The sequence below is a fragment of the Lissotriton vulgaris genome, chromosome 12 (assembly GCF_964263255.1).
Source record: "Lissotriton vulgaris chromosome 12, aLisVul1.2, whole genome shotgun sequence".
Taxonomy (NCBI): Eukaryota; Metazoa; Chordata; class Amphibia; order Caudata; family Salamandridae; genus Lissotriton; species Lissotriton vulgaris.
In genome coordinates, this window is record NC_141700.1 from 737,181,023 (window position 1) to 737,196,745 (window position 15,723).

At 40.5% G+C, this 15,723-nt stretch overlaps 1 protein-coding gene across 1 annotated transcript in view; it reads right to left on the reverse strand.

The window, feature by feature from the left end:
• Positions 1 to 3,243, reverse strand: part of LOC147678455 (extracellular calcium-sensing receptor-like) — a 58,806-nt gene extending 55,563 nt beyond the window's left edge. The window contains exon 1 of the mRNA XM_086945638.1: positions 2,972 to 3,243. Coding sequence (XP_086801764.1) covers positions 2,972 to 3,243 — 272 coding nt within the window. The remainder of the gene's footprint in view (positions 1 to 2,971) is intronic.
• Between the last annotated feature and the right edge of the window lie 12,480 nt (positions 3,244 to 15,723).

The following is a 15,723-nucleotide window of genomic DNA, read 5'->3' on the forward strand; positions in this document are numbered from 1 at the left end:
CACATTTATTTGTATTGGTCTGTAAATTTGGATCTGCCAATGCACCTCATTTCTCAAGCCATACAACTCTAGTTACAAAAAATATTCCTTTTTTGATTCAATTCCGATGTGCAGTACATCCTCAAAAATATAATAGTGGGACACACTCCCCCCCCCCCCAAACACACGTGCACAGGGGCCAGATTGGCTGCTTCCAGAGCACTGGGATCACAGTTCAAACCCCGGCTGCAGCTCAGCAACTTGTGACTCTGGACACTAGGGGGCGATTCACAGAACTAACTTAAGACAAAATCCTAAACTTACTACTTTTGGTATTCACAGAAATTAGGATTTTGTCTTAAGTTTGTCTTAAGACAGACTTAAGACAAAATCCTAACTTAAGTCTGTCTTAAGTTTGTCTAAAGACAGCCTTAAGAAAAACTCCTAACTTAAGTCTGTCTTAAGTTTGTCTTTAGACAGACTTAAGACAAACTCCCAACTTAAGTCTGTCTTAAGTTTGTCTTAAGACAGACTTAAGACAAACTCCTAACTTAAGTTTGTCTTAAGACACAGTTAAGACAAAATCCTAACTTCTGTGAATACCAAAAGTAGTAAGTTTAGGATTTTGTCTTAAGTTAGTTCTGTGAATCAGGCCCCCAGCTCACTCAATTACCTCAACAGCCCCCATCGCTTTGATACCCTTAGGGGTGATAAGTCACACTTTACAAATCTGGAATTATTTTTATCCAAGTGTGCCTTTATGGAGATCCAGATGCAGCTCTGCAGACCTATCTCATCACTCAGATGTAGGACACTCTTTTTTAACAGTACAAGTAGAATAACCCACACACAGCTCTGCCGGTGCAACTCACTATTGAACGACAGTGTCAATGGTGGTTCTGGTGCTTGGGCACGTTGGAGGACATGTACTAAAATATGATGCAACTCAGGACAGCAACCAAAGTTACCTCAAAAGTAGCGTGAAAAAAGCGTCAAGTCCTTTAAGATATGCTGCTTTTCTCTCCCAATCACATGCACTCTTCAGGCTCCTATGTGCCTACACACAAACTTGCACAAATGTGCAAGGATGATTGTGTGTATTCTGTCACGCATAGATTCTGTATTGGAAGGGGTTCATTCTAGTACAAACACTATCATGTAATATAATGAAAGGTTTGAAGAAATTAAAATGTCCTCTGTTGTACCAACCTTGAGTAGGCATAAGGTCTTGGCACAAATACCGGTCTACAATTGTTAGTAGATTTGCATCAAATTGAATGCCCAAGCACCACCCCCCTTGACACAAAGTAGAGCATAGTGCTCCTTTGTGTTACCTTGGCCAACCTTCTAACGCAAATCCTAATTTGCCTTGGGAAGTAAATACCCCCAAAATGCATTGCAAAGGGATTGAGATGCAAAAAGAACACAGATCTGGTGCAAAGTGTTCGAAAGTCTGGGAAGCAGTGGCGCCACTGTGCCGTTGCATATTCTGCATATTGTTCGTATGCCAGGGCCCATGCGTATTCCACCAGAACATCTCAGAATCAACTTCCAGAACATGTTACATATTCCAATTGAGAGGCTGACGCATCCTCGATAAATGCACTTTTTAGTGACTGTCTACCACTTCAGGTATTTATTTCGGTGGAATCTTCATTGCAGTTTCCTCAATACACTGTTATGTGAACTTTTAGTTCCGTACACAACTTTTAAAGCTAACCTGTATCTAATCATATTCATGGGTGTGCTGCAAACCTCTGACAGTGTGCATGTCGGCAGACCTATAGAATCACCTTCTTTTCTTTTGTGAGTGCTGAGTTCAGCATTTTGGCAAAGTGCCTCACTGCTACCATGTGGCACCTTGTTGTACCCTTTAATGAGCCAACATGCTCTGCTCTAAAACAGCATCCTTGGATCTGCTTCTCCCCTGGAGCCACAGCCTTAGGGCACAAGGGACAGCATTGACCATGCACCCCTTTCGTAATCTACAGCTCTGCTCTTACCCCAATCATTGGACTCAATACATGGCTGTGCCAATTCACCTTTATGAAGATCTGCATCTGGCCTCATTACCCATAAACATGTAGCAATGCACTCCCCTGATGGGGTTCCTCTTCATTCCCATGCCCATACAACGCCACTGACACCAGCCCTCTACTTGTATCTGTATTTCCCTTCCTAGCCCATTGCTGCATTCAAGACATGTAACTTGCCACATCAGCCCTTCTACTCTGCCACTGGTCAGTGTCATTTTAGGAATGTTGGGGCCCTCAGACTGGACATACTTTAGGGGTCCCTGTCCAAAACAATATTTTCATTGTTTTACTCATTTTCTGCTAATTCAAGACAAATCATTACAAACAATATTTTAAGTATTGAATGTTTAGATGGAGAAACAGATATGAGATCAAAAGAATACTTTCACAGGAACCCCTTGGCAGGTGTGGGCCCTGGGCAATTGCCCACTTTGGCCATATCTTAAAATGTCTCTGGTACTTGTACTCACTGACCTGCTTTGGCTGTGACTTGTATGAAGAGCCATAGGTGTCTCCTTCCCCAATTCTAAGGCCAAGCATTCAATGCAACCCTACAACAGCAGCTCCTCTCCCTAATTCTGGGGCCAAATGTACAGCTTTGAAACTGCACACCATGAAGTTGTCTACCAATGCACCTCTAAGATGTTCTGCACACTGTTCTAGCATTCCCTGGTATCCAATACAACAACTCTGACAGTCCAACTCTATGATGAAATCCATCTGTCCTCTCAACTCAGCCCTGACCACGCATCTCTACACGTGTCTGCACATTTACAGCTCTGACAACAAACTTACCATTTGGCCACAAGCCCCTACTCTTCACATGCCCATCAGAGTTCATGGTCTAACCCCATACAGCTTCCTACACATTGCATCACATTTAGAAAGGAGGCAATCACTGCCAGCGCCCAGAGTGGTTCAGCTAAAGAGAAGCAACACAGAATAAGTAACAGTACCTCTGGCAACGTATCAGTGCAGGTTGCACCGTGAAGGTGGTCTTTTGGATGTCCACGTCATCATGGAGTGGAAATATCCCACCTAGTATGACATCTCCATCCCTGGAGAGCCCGGTTACCTCGTGGCTGTGTAGCTGGCATCCTTGCTCTGTCCCCTGGGCGACCGACTCCGGCAGCACACAGTGTATCAGCAGATAGAGCAGGACCTTCTGAGAGTGGAGGGTTTGGTACACCTTTCTTACAAGGTCTTCTCGGTGGGGGGATCTGTGCATTGTTTCGTCGGAAGGGATGTACCTTATATAGCAGTGAGCAGGGCTGAAATGTCCTTCAGTCTCCTGAAGTGGACATCATGAGTCCCATTGAATTTGGTATTAATTCCAGCTTTATTTTAGAGTCAGGAGATGGTTCAGTTTATGATATTTGCTGAACATGTCAATGTACTACTAACTTAATGCAATCCTCGCCTTCAGAAGGGTTGATGAGACCCCTGCCAGGTAGTGGCGAAGAGTCTACCCCTTCCCTTGAACTCGTGACCAAGCTCTTAAGGACTATTTATAACAAACTTTACACAAGCATTTGCAATGCAATCAGTCCCGCCTTTAAGACCTTATATGTATTTAGCAATGAAGCACATTAGCCTGGGTTCTGAAACATCTATTGTTCTTTAACATGGAGGTAAAGTAAGCACCAAATTGCTTGACAAGACAGGAATGAGAAAAAAAATATTGCCTTTCAGCAGGAAATGGTATAGTCAAAGCTCTGTTTTTAAAATAAAATCAGGGCCTTCAGTGGTCATATCACTGAAAATACAAGATTTGAATTCGTTTTATTGTCTACGGGTGCTCGTGGAAGACAATTTTTATAGACTGGAATCTAGAGAAAGCTAAAGTGATTCTGGTATTTTACTGACCTCTGCTGGTCGTTTTCTATCAAGAAAGCTAAATAGAGGCAGTTGCCAGAAAAAAAATACAAATGAAAGTGCCTCAGCAGAAAGCAATTCTGGTATTTTACTGACCTCTACTGGACGTTTTCTATCAAGGCAGTAAAATAGAGGCAGTTGAACAAGCAGAAAGCAATGCTGGTACTTTACTGACCTTTGCTGGTCGTGTTCTATCAAGACAGTTAAATAGAGGCAGTTGAACAGAAAAAAAAGACCCTAGGCAGAAGCAGTCAAAGAACTAGGGCTGATCTCCAGAGCCCACAAAGTATATATACATATAAGTATATGCTAAATTATATACACGAGGTCTTAAATGCTCAACCTAAAATTCCCAATCAACATTTGAAACTGCAAAGAGACACCCCTGGCCCTGCGTTCAATTCTCGCATCTACACAGCAGTGACCAAATATACGACCAAATATAAAGACATATTCAGCGTCCTAAGCAGGCACACACCTCAATGTTCATATAAAACAGTGGCACGTGCTTTAAATAAAAGCAAAACAATAATTTCCTTAAATCATAGATATTGCACTTTACTGAACAAGAAGCATTTCTGGAGACAAACGCAACGCAATAAATGTGATTGAAAAATATTTCTTTTGCATCCTCATAATTCTGCACTTGTGGGCAAAAGGGTCTTAAACTCCCTCTGCAGAGGAGGCCTCAGGGAAGGGGTTTATCTTTGAAAACCTCTCCTCCTGCGGTACGGATCAGGCCGCTGTGTTGTGTGAGTCTCCTGTTGTGGAGAGTAAGTTAAAAGGCTTCCCTTTATAGAGCTCTGAAGATATATTTGTGTGTGGAGCAGGTGCTGTGTAGGGAGATGGCAAGGTATTAGTCCGCGAGCTCTGAGATAATTGACCTAATTGAATTTAAGTATGTGCATTCCTTTGAGAGTCATTTTTATAACTCTGGCCGGAGGGAAAAACACAGTAAAACACTGATTAAACCTGTATTTTTCAATTATAATTTTATTGCCACTCTCAGGATGTTTGCTTTTTGGGCCACTTCTGGTTTCCAATACACAGGCATCTAGATGACCTGTTGTATCATCTGATCATTTTGTTGCTGCCTAGAAAAAAAATGCTATTGATTTACTGAACCATTGAATGTGTTAGGTAGTTGATTTAAATTCGCCAAATTGGTGTGGATTTCTATACGCGGTAGCCAGAGGTCATTGTCACTGATTGTTTCACTACAGAGGTGTTTGAATTTCTGAGTGATATATGGGAAAGACAGGGGTTGCCAGAAGTTGTAGTCACTGAAAACATTGTGCAATTTGTGTCTGAAGCCATGATGAGTTTCTAAGAAAAGTATGACATTGAGCATGTTCATTCTTCTGTTATTACCCATGAAACAATAGTTTAGTGGAAAGGAGGAACAGGAACTTAAAGGATGGTATAAGTTGAGTACTGGTATGGATTGGAGAAAGGCGGTACGTAGGTTGGTATGGTGATATTGGGCAACCCCGCATGAAGTGATGGGCAAATCCCCATTTGAATTGATGAAAGGTCGGAATCCGAGAAATTTGTTTTTCAAAGGGTGGTGAGATGGCGTGTTCCTGAGGATGACGGGTTGGTTGAAGAGAGATTTCAAATTGGTGAGCTAGTGAGAGTCTTGAGAGGATGGAGAGTAAGCAAGTGTGGGTCGAGCCTTTGACTCTTGTGAGAGTAAACAAATACAGTTTGTTGTTGAGTGATGGAAATGCTTGGCACAATGGAAAAGTAGTGAGAGTTCCTAATAATTCTCAGAATAAGGAGGTTCCAGTGGAAGTGGTGATGCAAAGTAGGTCCAATGGTGGTGTGGCCAGGAAAGGATGCTGCGTGATGCTGCTGAAATCAAGATGCCTTGCAGATTCAAGGATTTTGTAATGTCTCATTCTGGAATGTATTATTTCATTGTCATTATTGCTTATTAAGTTACAGGAGCCCGTGTAATTAGATTAGTAAAGGAACTTCAAGGGTGCTAGTGAATCTTATCCATACCAGTGTGTTGGCTTTACCTCATCTAACCTTGAAGAAGAGAATTTCTCCATGTTGTATTTTGGAAGAATGGTGCTTTCTGGGAAATTAATATACCACACTTTGGACAAAGTGGCCATACACCTGGGTGGCACCCTGCATCCCTCTTTTCATGGGTGTCCCTTTGCTTGATGCCCAGAAACTGTGAATGCCGATGGGAGAGCTGCATTTCAACTCAGATCTGCTGCCTGAAACTACAAGGAGAAGAAGGACTGCTTTGCTGTAAACTTGATCTGCAACCCAATAGGTCTGCTCTCTGAAGGTCTGCACCCGCTACACATTCAAGGACTACAGCCCTAAGGACTTTGCCTTGTTTCAAGAAGGATTAAGGCGTGGAAGCTAAAGGTTAACAGAGCCCACCTGCATTATCTCCACCAAAAAGTCCCCAGCCTGGAGTGAGTTCAATAGGATATGGCCAGTTGCTTTGTGGGAATTGGAGTCCCAACATCCTAAGGACTGTATCACAGCTTTTATACCCCTGGATTGGTATTGTGGACACTTTGAACCCTCAAAGAGACCTTCTGGAAGAAGATTTAGAAGTTTTGAGAAGTTTGGAGCAACTGTTAAAAAGTTCCATAAGTTGGCAGGCTTTTTGTGGGAGTTTTAGTCCCAGGCTCCAAGAAGCAATCTAGAGCATCTGAATCCTCGGCTTGTCCTGTGGACTGCATACTACATCAAGAAACATTTCTGAAGCGAGTGTAAAGGACTCTTTACTTTGTCCAGCACAACCCATTTAAGCACGTTGAATGCTATTTGCTTCTAAGCGCTAGTTTTACTTTCAATCTTTAAAAATTCAAAACTCTTTTTCCCTGCATTGCATTTTTGTCATTTTAGCGTCTATTTATTCATAGCAACATACTCCATTTCTATAAATTAGTGTTGGATTTTTATTGTTTTTTGTGTCTTACATATTTAATGTACTGATGCTCTTGAATGCTTTATACACCTGTCTCCCAGGTTAAGCCTGCCTGCTCATTGCCAATTACCAAGGGTTAAGCAAGGGAATACATTATTGAGACCTTGACTGGAACTTGTAGTGTGATTGCAGCCTTATTACTAGTGGTATGTCCCTACTCATAACTACTAATAATCCACTCTCCAACAATAGTAATATAAAATCCAACTTGACCATTAATTAGAATTTTAAATTAGCATTAAAATGAGTCCTTGAAATAGTATTCTACTCCTAAACTTAAGTTATGTATTATAGGGTGTTAAATGGGAACCAGTGCTTTTAAACAGTGAAAAAATACTTTGGAGATTTTTTGCTGCCAGGGCATGTAAAACATAAGCACACATGCCCTACTTTTTAAATGCATACACTCTGTCCTATGGGCGAGTAGGTCCTACATCTGGGTTTTTAGAATTACAATGGAAGGTATAGGCCTGGCAAAAGGTTGATTTTGTCAAGGTGGAACGAGTAGTTTTAAAACAGCATACCCAGGCTACATGGGCAAGCCAGGAGAAATGCTTTGCATTGTCAATTTAGTGATGGTACAATATCCGCTGCAGTCAATTAGTAACATTTAACTTACAGGCCCTGGATACACTTTGTTACCACATACCAGGAACTTATAGGTATGTTAAATTTGCCAACCAGGAATGAAGGCAATTTGAACTTTTTGTAGGGTCACAACACCTTGACTGGGGCTTGGTTAGCAGTGCCTAAGAGCCCCCAAAAAAACAGCACCATAAGTCCTGTAAAAATCGGATGATTATACAAAAAGAGATATTTCCTACTGAAAGAGATAGAGAAAAGAAACAATGCATTTAATATTATATTAATTGTGCTCACGCTGCTGATACATGGAGTCAGTCATTACTTAACATATTTTGTAGCAGTGTCATTTCAGTATCCGAGGCTGCAGCTCCATTACACATTAAAAAGCACTATTTATAAACATTACGAGAAAAAAGATAAATACGCATCGGCCACTAAAGTGGGGCTGTTGTAAATGCTGCCACAAAGCTGCCCATCAACTTTTCTTACTCAAGGCAAAACAATATGAATGGATGAATTCCTTTGGGTTCCTAACAGCCACTGAAATGCCTTTATGCTGCATGAAGATGTCATTGCATGAACGTTCATATAGTTATCTTCTTGTAAGTCCATTTTCAAGTTAAGCTATTAAGAAACACTGTTGAAAAAAGTTATGGAAGAAACACTGTTGAAAAAAGTTATGGAAAGTATGAGGATGGAGCCCAGATCGAGGAACTCAAGCAGGTTTTACATGCAAGGGCCATGTGCAGGTTGTACCAGAGCTATAAGAAGAGGGCTGTTGCAGACCCTACAAATAATGATAAAAACTGTGAGCCACCCAAGCACTCATAAGCAGCAGATTGGACTACGGCAATGCCGTCTACGCTGGAATCAACAGAACTCTGCTACACAAGTTCCAATCAATCCAGAACACTGCATCCAGACTTGTTCTCGGAACCCCATGACACAAACAAATGACCCAGCACCCATGAGACTTCCATTGGCTCCCCGTCGAGAAGAGAGTAAACTTCAAGCTACTCACCCACGCCTCTACAACATTGGACCCAAATACCTCAACGAGAGAGTCGCCTTCCACGTACCCAAAAGGAACCTCTGCTCCGCAGACCGTGCCCTGGCAGAGACCCCACGCATTCGCAGAACCAGAACAGGCGGAAGAGCCTTCTCCTACATCGCAGCCAAGGCCTGGAACACGCTCCCAGTCAACATCAGACTCTCCCCTACTCTGCACACCATCAGGAAGAACCTCAAGACCTGGCTCTTTGACTGAACCAGAGCTGCACCCCCCCAGAACCTTTAGACCCTCACGGGTGAGTAGCGTGCTCTATAAATCCCTGATTGATTGATACCTTTGGGTTCCTTAGTGACTATTGACGTATCTTTTAATACTGCAGAAGCGGGTAAACTGGAAGCAAAGCAGCTGCACTAGCAGTGTCCATGTTTGGTGTTGTAGGACACAGAGAGGGCCCTGTAGCTGGGGAGCCATAGGTCCCTTGCAAATGCAAAAAAAGTTTTACAAAAAAATATGCTAGTCCCTCGCAAATCTAAACAAACTTTAAAATTGATATAGTTAAAGAAATCAAAAAGAAAAAACTTTTAAAAACATTGTTCCAAAAGCCCTGAAATGGAAATAACTGTTTGTGTGGTGGATTAGCACAGTGTGCACAAGCAAAATGCCTCCCCACCCCAATGGCTGTAGCGGGCTAATCCTTTCCGGTATGTGTCCTTTTCTACGCGGCCACTACTTCGGAACGCCTTTACTTCACATCATTCGTATGCAGAAATCATTACTACGCATAGTTTTACTGCGCATGACTATTACTGCGCAGGATATCCACATCGTTGTTTTTATTTAGGAGCTTCCGTTTCTAAATAACGCAGAACGACTCTGAAGACACAGGAAGCTGGAGCAGTGGAAGGTGATCCACGAGGAGAGAGAGGTAAATGGGGCTGTGTGTACGGTTGTGTAGATGTAGTGTAGAGTAGTGTATTTGGTTGTAGGGTAGTGTAGAGGGTCGTGAGTGGTAATGTTTGGGAGTAGGGACAGGACTATGAGTAGGGGCAGGGTCGTGCTGGGGGTAGTATGTTAGGGTTTAGGGTAGTGTTGTGGGGTTAGTGTAGTGTAGGGTAATAATCCACATTTGTAAAGCGCACAATCACCCGTAAGGGTCTCTAGGCGCTGGGGGCCATGGGGAAGATTAAGCAAGCTATTGCCCAGAGTCACAAGGTGCTGGGCTAATCTGCCGCCGGAGCTGGGGATCGAACCGTGATCCCCAGATTCCGGAGTCAGTTGCCCTAGCCGCGGCGCCACACCTCTTCCTTAGGGTAGTGTTTTAGGGTTAAGGGTAGTTTCAGGGTTTGTGCAGGGTAGTGTTTGGGAGTAGGGACAGGACTGGGGCTGGGGGCAGTGTTGTGCTGGGGGTAGTGTTTAGGGATTAGGGTATTGTTGTGGAATTTGTGTAGTGTAGGGTAGTTTTTTAGGGTTTAGGGTAGTGTCGGAATGTTGTGCAGGGTAGTGTTTCAGTGTAGGGACAGGACTGGGGCTAGGGGCAGGGTTGTGCTGGGAGTAGTGTTTTAGGGTTTAGGGTAGTGTTGTGGTGTTAGTGTAGTGTAGATTATTGTTTTAGTGTTTAGTTTAGTGTAGGGGGTTGTGATGGGTAGTGTATGAGTGTAGGGACCGGAGTAGGGGAATGTGTGTGTTCATGCAGGGGGTAGTGATTTAGGGTTTAGGGTAGTGTAGTGGTGTTTCAGTAGTGTAGGGCAGTGTAGTGTTTTAGTGATTTAGTGTTTTAGATGTGTCGAGTAGTGTATTTATATTTATCATTTATTGTAGTGTTGTGTTTTAAACATTTATTTTTTTAATATGACACGTTATTCGCATTGCCATTTTTATTACTAGGCAACTTTTTACTTTGCATACATTAACACTTTCAATGTAATTGTATGTGAACTAAAAACATGCATAGTAACAGTTATTGCTAAATAATAACTGCGTAGTAATAGCATGCGAAGTAATGGCATGCAAAATAAAGGCGCTGCACTACTTCTCATGGACCTTTCAGCTGCTTTTGACATAGTTGAATGTGAGATCCAAAGACACTACGAAGTCTGTATAGAAGGGACTGCTCTAGACCTGGATCACATCCTACCTCCAAATCAGGGCAAATGTAATCCATACTCCCCCTTTCTCATCCAAACCGTAGTTCATGAAAGCAGTGTTCCCTCAAGACTATCTTCTCACCTATGCTTTTCAACATCTACGTAAAATAATTGCTGATAATGATCAAATAATTTCAGCTTGCATGCTAGAACTATGCCGATGAGACACACACACTTCTGAAACTGGACAGCCCCTAAGACAACAGAAACACAAAAATCTGCAGTTGCCTCAGAGCCGTTGATCAGTCGATGAAAAGGAGCCACCTCAATTTTAATGCTTCCAAAATGGAAATACTCACATGTGGCAATTTGAAAAATTGTGACCCAATGTGTGCCTTTACAGACGATCTGGGACCACCTCCTAAAGTATTTTAGAAGTATGAATCCTTGGAATTACCATGAACTCAAAATTATCAATGAATGCCAAAGTGGACAAGTTGGCAAGATTAAGCTTCATTATCATGAAAACTCTGCGGCACATCTTCCCACACCTAGGATTCCATACACAGTCCAGGCTACTGTCTCTTGTACTGTCTAAATTGGATTACCCCAATGACCTCTACCACAGATAATCTTTATCAACAATGAAAAAACTACAATGAATTCAGAACTCTGTTTCCAGACTACTCCTACATGTAAAGCCACAAATCCACATTTCCTCTACCTTGAGGGCTCTACGTTGTTTAGCAGAAGATCCACCTTCAAGCTGCTTCGTATTACCCACAAAACAATACATGGAACAGTACCACTTTTTCTCATGACTAAAATCAGCAAATCCATACAACAAAGGAACCTCTGCTCAAGATAGGCACCTCGCCTCAAAACCCCGGCATACGAGAAAAAACATGGGTGGTGGTACTTCCTCTGTTCAAGCAGACAACTATGAAATTCATAACCCCTAAACGTAGGAGCCCCAGATAACTATAATTTCCTTCATGGCCACCACACAAAAACAAATGTACAGTATATGTCTGTGCATGTAAATATGCATAATTTTGTTTTATATATATATATATATATATATATTCACTGAAAAAACCATAGGTTATAGACCATATATAGTTAGGAATTAGCATTTACAAAACCTTAAAAATTCACTGAAAAAACCATAGGTTATAGACCATATATAGTTAGGGATTAGCATTTACAAAACCTTATTTTACTCGCACAAAACCATTGAAATTAGCATATATAGTTAGTTGCACTAACTATATATCGCGCACCCGCAATCCACTGCTGATGATGTCACATATTACATCATTCATGACATGGTCAGTGACATCACTGATGACATCACTGATGACATCATCCAGTGACTGTAAGTTTCTGTAAAGTCAAAATATGTCTTACATATTGAACAATGAGTGGATGTATAACTGTGTGGATGAAGGATTTAGTAGGTGCATGACTGACTGTATGAGAGAGTGATTAAATGTGTCTCACTAAGTGCATGGGTTAGTGACTAAACTGTTTTAATTTGTGCATCATTTTATCTGTTGTTCTGTAAACTGCTGCATGTGTTGATCAATAGCTATATGAGTAACTATATGGGGTATTGATTGGTTGCCCAAGTATTTGTATGGGAGAGTGAGTGTATGTGTGTGGGTGGCTGGGAAGTGTGTGACTCTTTACATAGATGTGTGAACAGTTGATTCACTAGATGTATTGGTTCAAAACTGCATGTGGAAACAGCTGTATGGGTGGTTGACTGTGTGCATGAGTGTATTGGTGAGTGAATGGATATCTCAGTGCTACATGTCAAAGTAAGTACATATGTAAAACACAGTACAAGAGAGAGTTGACATATATAAATTACTGTCTATAAGAGCCAGTGAATGTGTGAGTGGCTGCATGGATCATTGAAAACTTGTATCAGTGATTGTATAAGAGAGTAAATATGTGTTAGAATATGTTTCAATAAGTAAGGTGTGTATAACTGTATAGTTGAGGAAATGGAGGTGTGATTGATTCTTTGCATGACTGACTAGGTGTGTGAGTAACTCCATAGATGAGTGACAGTCTGTGAGTGTCTGTTTACACTGAGTGTATCTAAGGTTATATTAGAGTCTGATGAGGTTCATCGTATTATCACATGATTGATGTCATCAGTGATGTTGTCAGTGATGTCATTTGAGTTGTCAACAGTGATGTCATCAGTGATGTCACTGACCATGTCATGAATGATGTAATATGTGACATCATCAGCAGTGGATTGCGGGTGCGCGATATATAGTTAGTGCAACTAACTATATATGCGAATTTCAATGGTTTTGTGCGAGTAAAATAAGGTTTTGTAAATGCTAATCCCTAACTATATATGGTCTATAACCTATGGTTTTTTCAGTGAATTTTTAAGGTTTTGTAAATGCTAATTCCTAACTATATATGGTCTATAACCTATGGTTTTTTCAGTGAATTTCAATGGTTTTTTATTAGCAAATATCATACGCTGTAAAATGTATTCTTCTTTTAATGCAAAAATATATTTTATATGTTTTTAATAAAAACATTTTATGCATCTGCCAAACCCTGACCTCTTAATAGTGCACTGTGGAGGAAATTATTTGGGCACTATGACTGGGGTTGGTCTGGAAATGCTTTTAAAGAACACCTTTCTTCAATTGATGACACTTTTTCCCCAAACTGCCTTGGTATATTCAAATATATGTCAAAGACAGAAATGTAAGTGGTCCAACCAATTTTTTCCACAATTTGAGAAAGAACGGAAACATGTGAATAAATCTGTTTCTGCTTACATGAGAGACTATGGAATGGGTTTAATATAAAACAATAACTTGCATTACAACATTCAAGACATCTACAGAAGAGATGGTGTGCACTTCCCCGATGAAGGGAATAGAATATTCGTCCTTTATTTAAAAGTGTGGATTGGAACCTACTTGTAGGTACCTAAATTAGCCACAGAACCCAATAGCTCTTTTCAGAGCTACCCTACCTCTGATCATTCAAAACGTTTATCTTTTTCTATCTTTTTTTTTTTCTCCAAAGTACGCTCCCCGGTTCGCTTACCGGTGCGCGTACCGGGCGCTTCCCCCGCGAAATTTTTCAAATTTTTATTTTTTTTATTTTTGCATATATCAGCGTCCTAATTCCCCCTCAGAAAACCTAGAGGGTCACAAACTGTCTACCGTGCCCCCTTCTACCCATTAACATTGTTTGTCCTCCATCTTATGTGTCAATTTTACCGATACACAAAATGGAGGACTCCCGTAACGCTGCCGGTTTGCGTACCGGGGAGCGCACCGGTAAGCGCTCGATAAAAAAAGGTGGGAAAGTAATTTACAGAAAAACCACTAGAGACACTTTCATCAAATATAGAATAGGCCCTACTACATAGCAGTCCCGACCATTTACCCAAATTTGATAGAATTCCATTGAGAAAATTATGCTGTAAGCCTGACTAAATATCCTGAGGTAAATTACCTAACAAAAACACTTATAAAGTGTTAGAATTGACAACCAATCAAAATACTACTTTCAATTTCTTCTATTATTTCATGACATTTGATTGGTTATGTACCTGAATATATATAAAGAAAGAGAGAGAAACACAGCCATTTTGACTACTACTTCCTGAAGTACATTTCAAGTGCATTTCAACTGAGAACTTATACTTCTTTTGGAAAGGTAAGATGTTATTTTAAAAACTGAAGTATGTTCTACACTTTTAGTTAATTAGGAAAACATTTTCTGATAGTTATATACTATCCCTCTGTAATACTTATAGAATAAGATAGACTTCTCTGTTTTAGTTATGGATGGAGTTAGGCTTGTGTTGTATAATTAAGAATTGACTTAGACTTTATCACATACATTTTATTATATTTCTACTTCCAGTCTGATACCATACACTGCCCAAAGATAAAATCACTGTTTAAAAAACCAAACTACCTGTCTGTACTTAAACCCAACAGTGCCCTATCTGTACTGATATATTTTTTTTAAATTCATTTTACAGCACAAAAATGGAAGGAGAGAAAAAAAATAACTTGGAAATTGGTGCAGAATGCAACAAAGATACACAAATTGACTCAGAATTCTTTGATGAATCACGGGACTTTGAACTTGTGCAATGTGGAGAATCTGTAGATTACCTAATTGAAAATGAGAAAAATTCTGACAAAGAATTATTAGAAGTTCTTTTTAATTTTGAAAATGAATCAGAAAAATAAATTTTTATTTAATAATTCAAAAATTGTTTGAGACATTCTTCATTTTTATATGTATTTTTTAAACTAGTAGCAAATTGATTATAATGTAAAATTAGACTTTAAATATACTGTGAAATTTTTTTGTGTTACATAGTAAGTTTGCTCATAGTTACTTCCTTTCTTCCACTATATTATCTCCAATGTGTATTTAACATCTCTTTATCATCTCCTACCTCCATGGTGTTTCTGCTTTCCTGACAGACTACGCTATGAATTCAATATACCACAATAACTTCTGAAACAACATGCAAGATATCTACAAAGGAAACAATGTATTTTTATTTTTAGACTCTGCATTGGTACCTACATGTTGATACTTAAATAAAAAAATTTAAAAAAAACAAAAAGAACAATCAATAAACATACAATATTTGATCATTCTTTCATCCTATTTTCCAAATATTACGCTTCCTGGACCGCTTCCCGGTGCGCGTACCGAGCGCTCCCCCCGCAAAAAAAACGAACCTAATTTTTTTTTTTTTTTGCCCCGCGGGGCACTTTTAAAGCCCCCTCATCAAACGTAGGGGGTCAGGGAGGATGTACTCTGCCCCCTTATGCTCATTTCCCCCTTCGTTTTTCTCCACCTCTTGTCTCTCGATCCTACCGAGAGACAAGATGGCGGCCGGTCGGGACTGTTTAGAATGTTGACAGACACCGGAGAGCCAATCAGCTTCGCTTCGCGAAGTTCCGTTACGCGTCAGGTACGCGAACCGGGGCGCTAACCGGAGCGCTGTCACAGATATATCTGTTTTTTAAAACGTTAATTTCTCAAAATCCACTGGAGCACATATATTGAGACATAGCAAAGGCACGTCGGGCAAACTATATCTACAATTTTGCCAAGTTTCGTGTAAATCCATTCAGCCGTGTATATATTACTTATGGTTAAAAAACACATTAA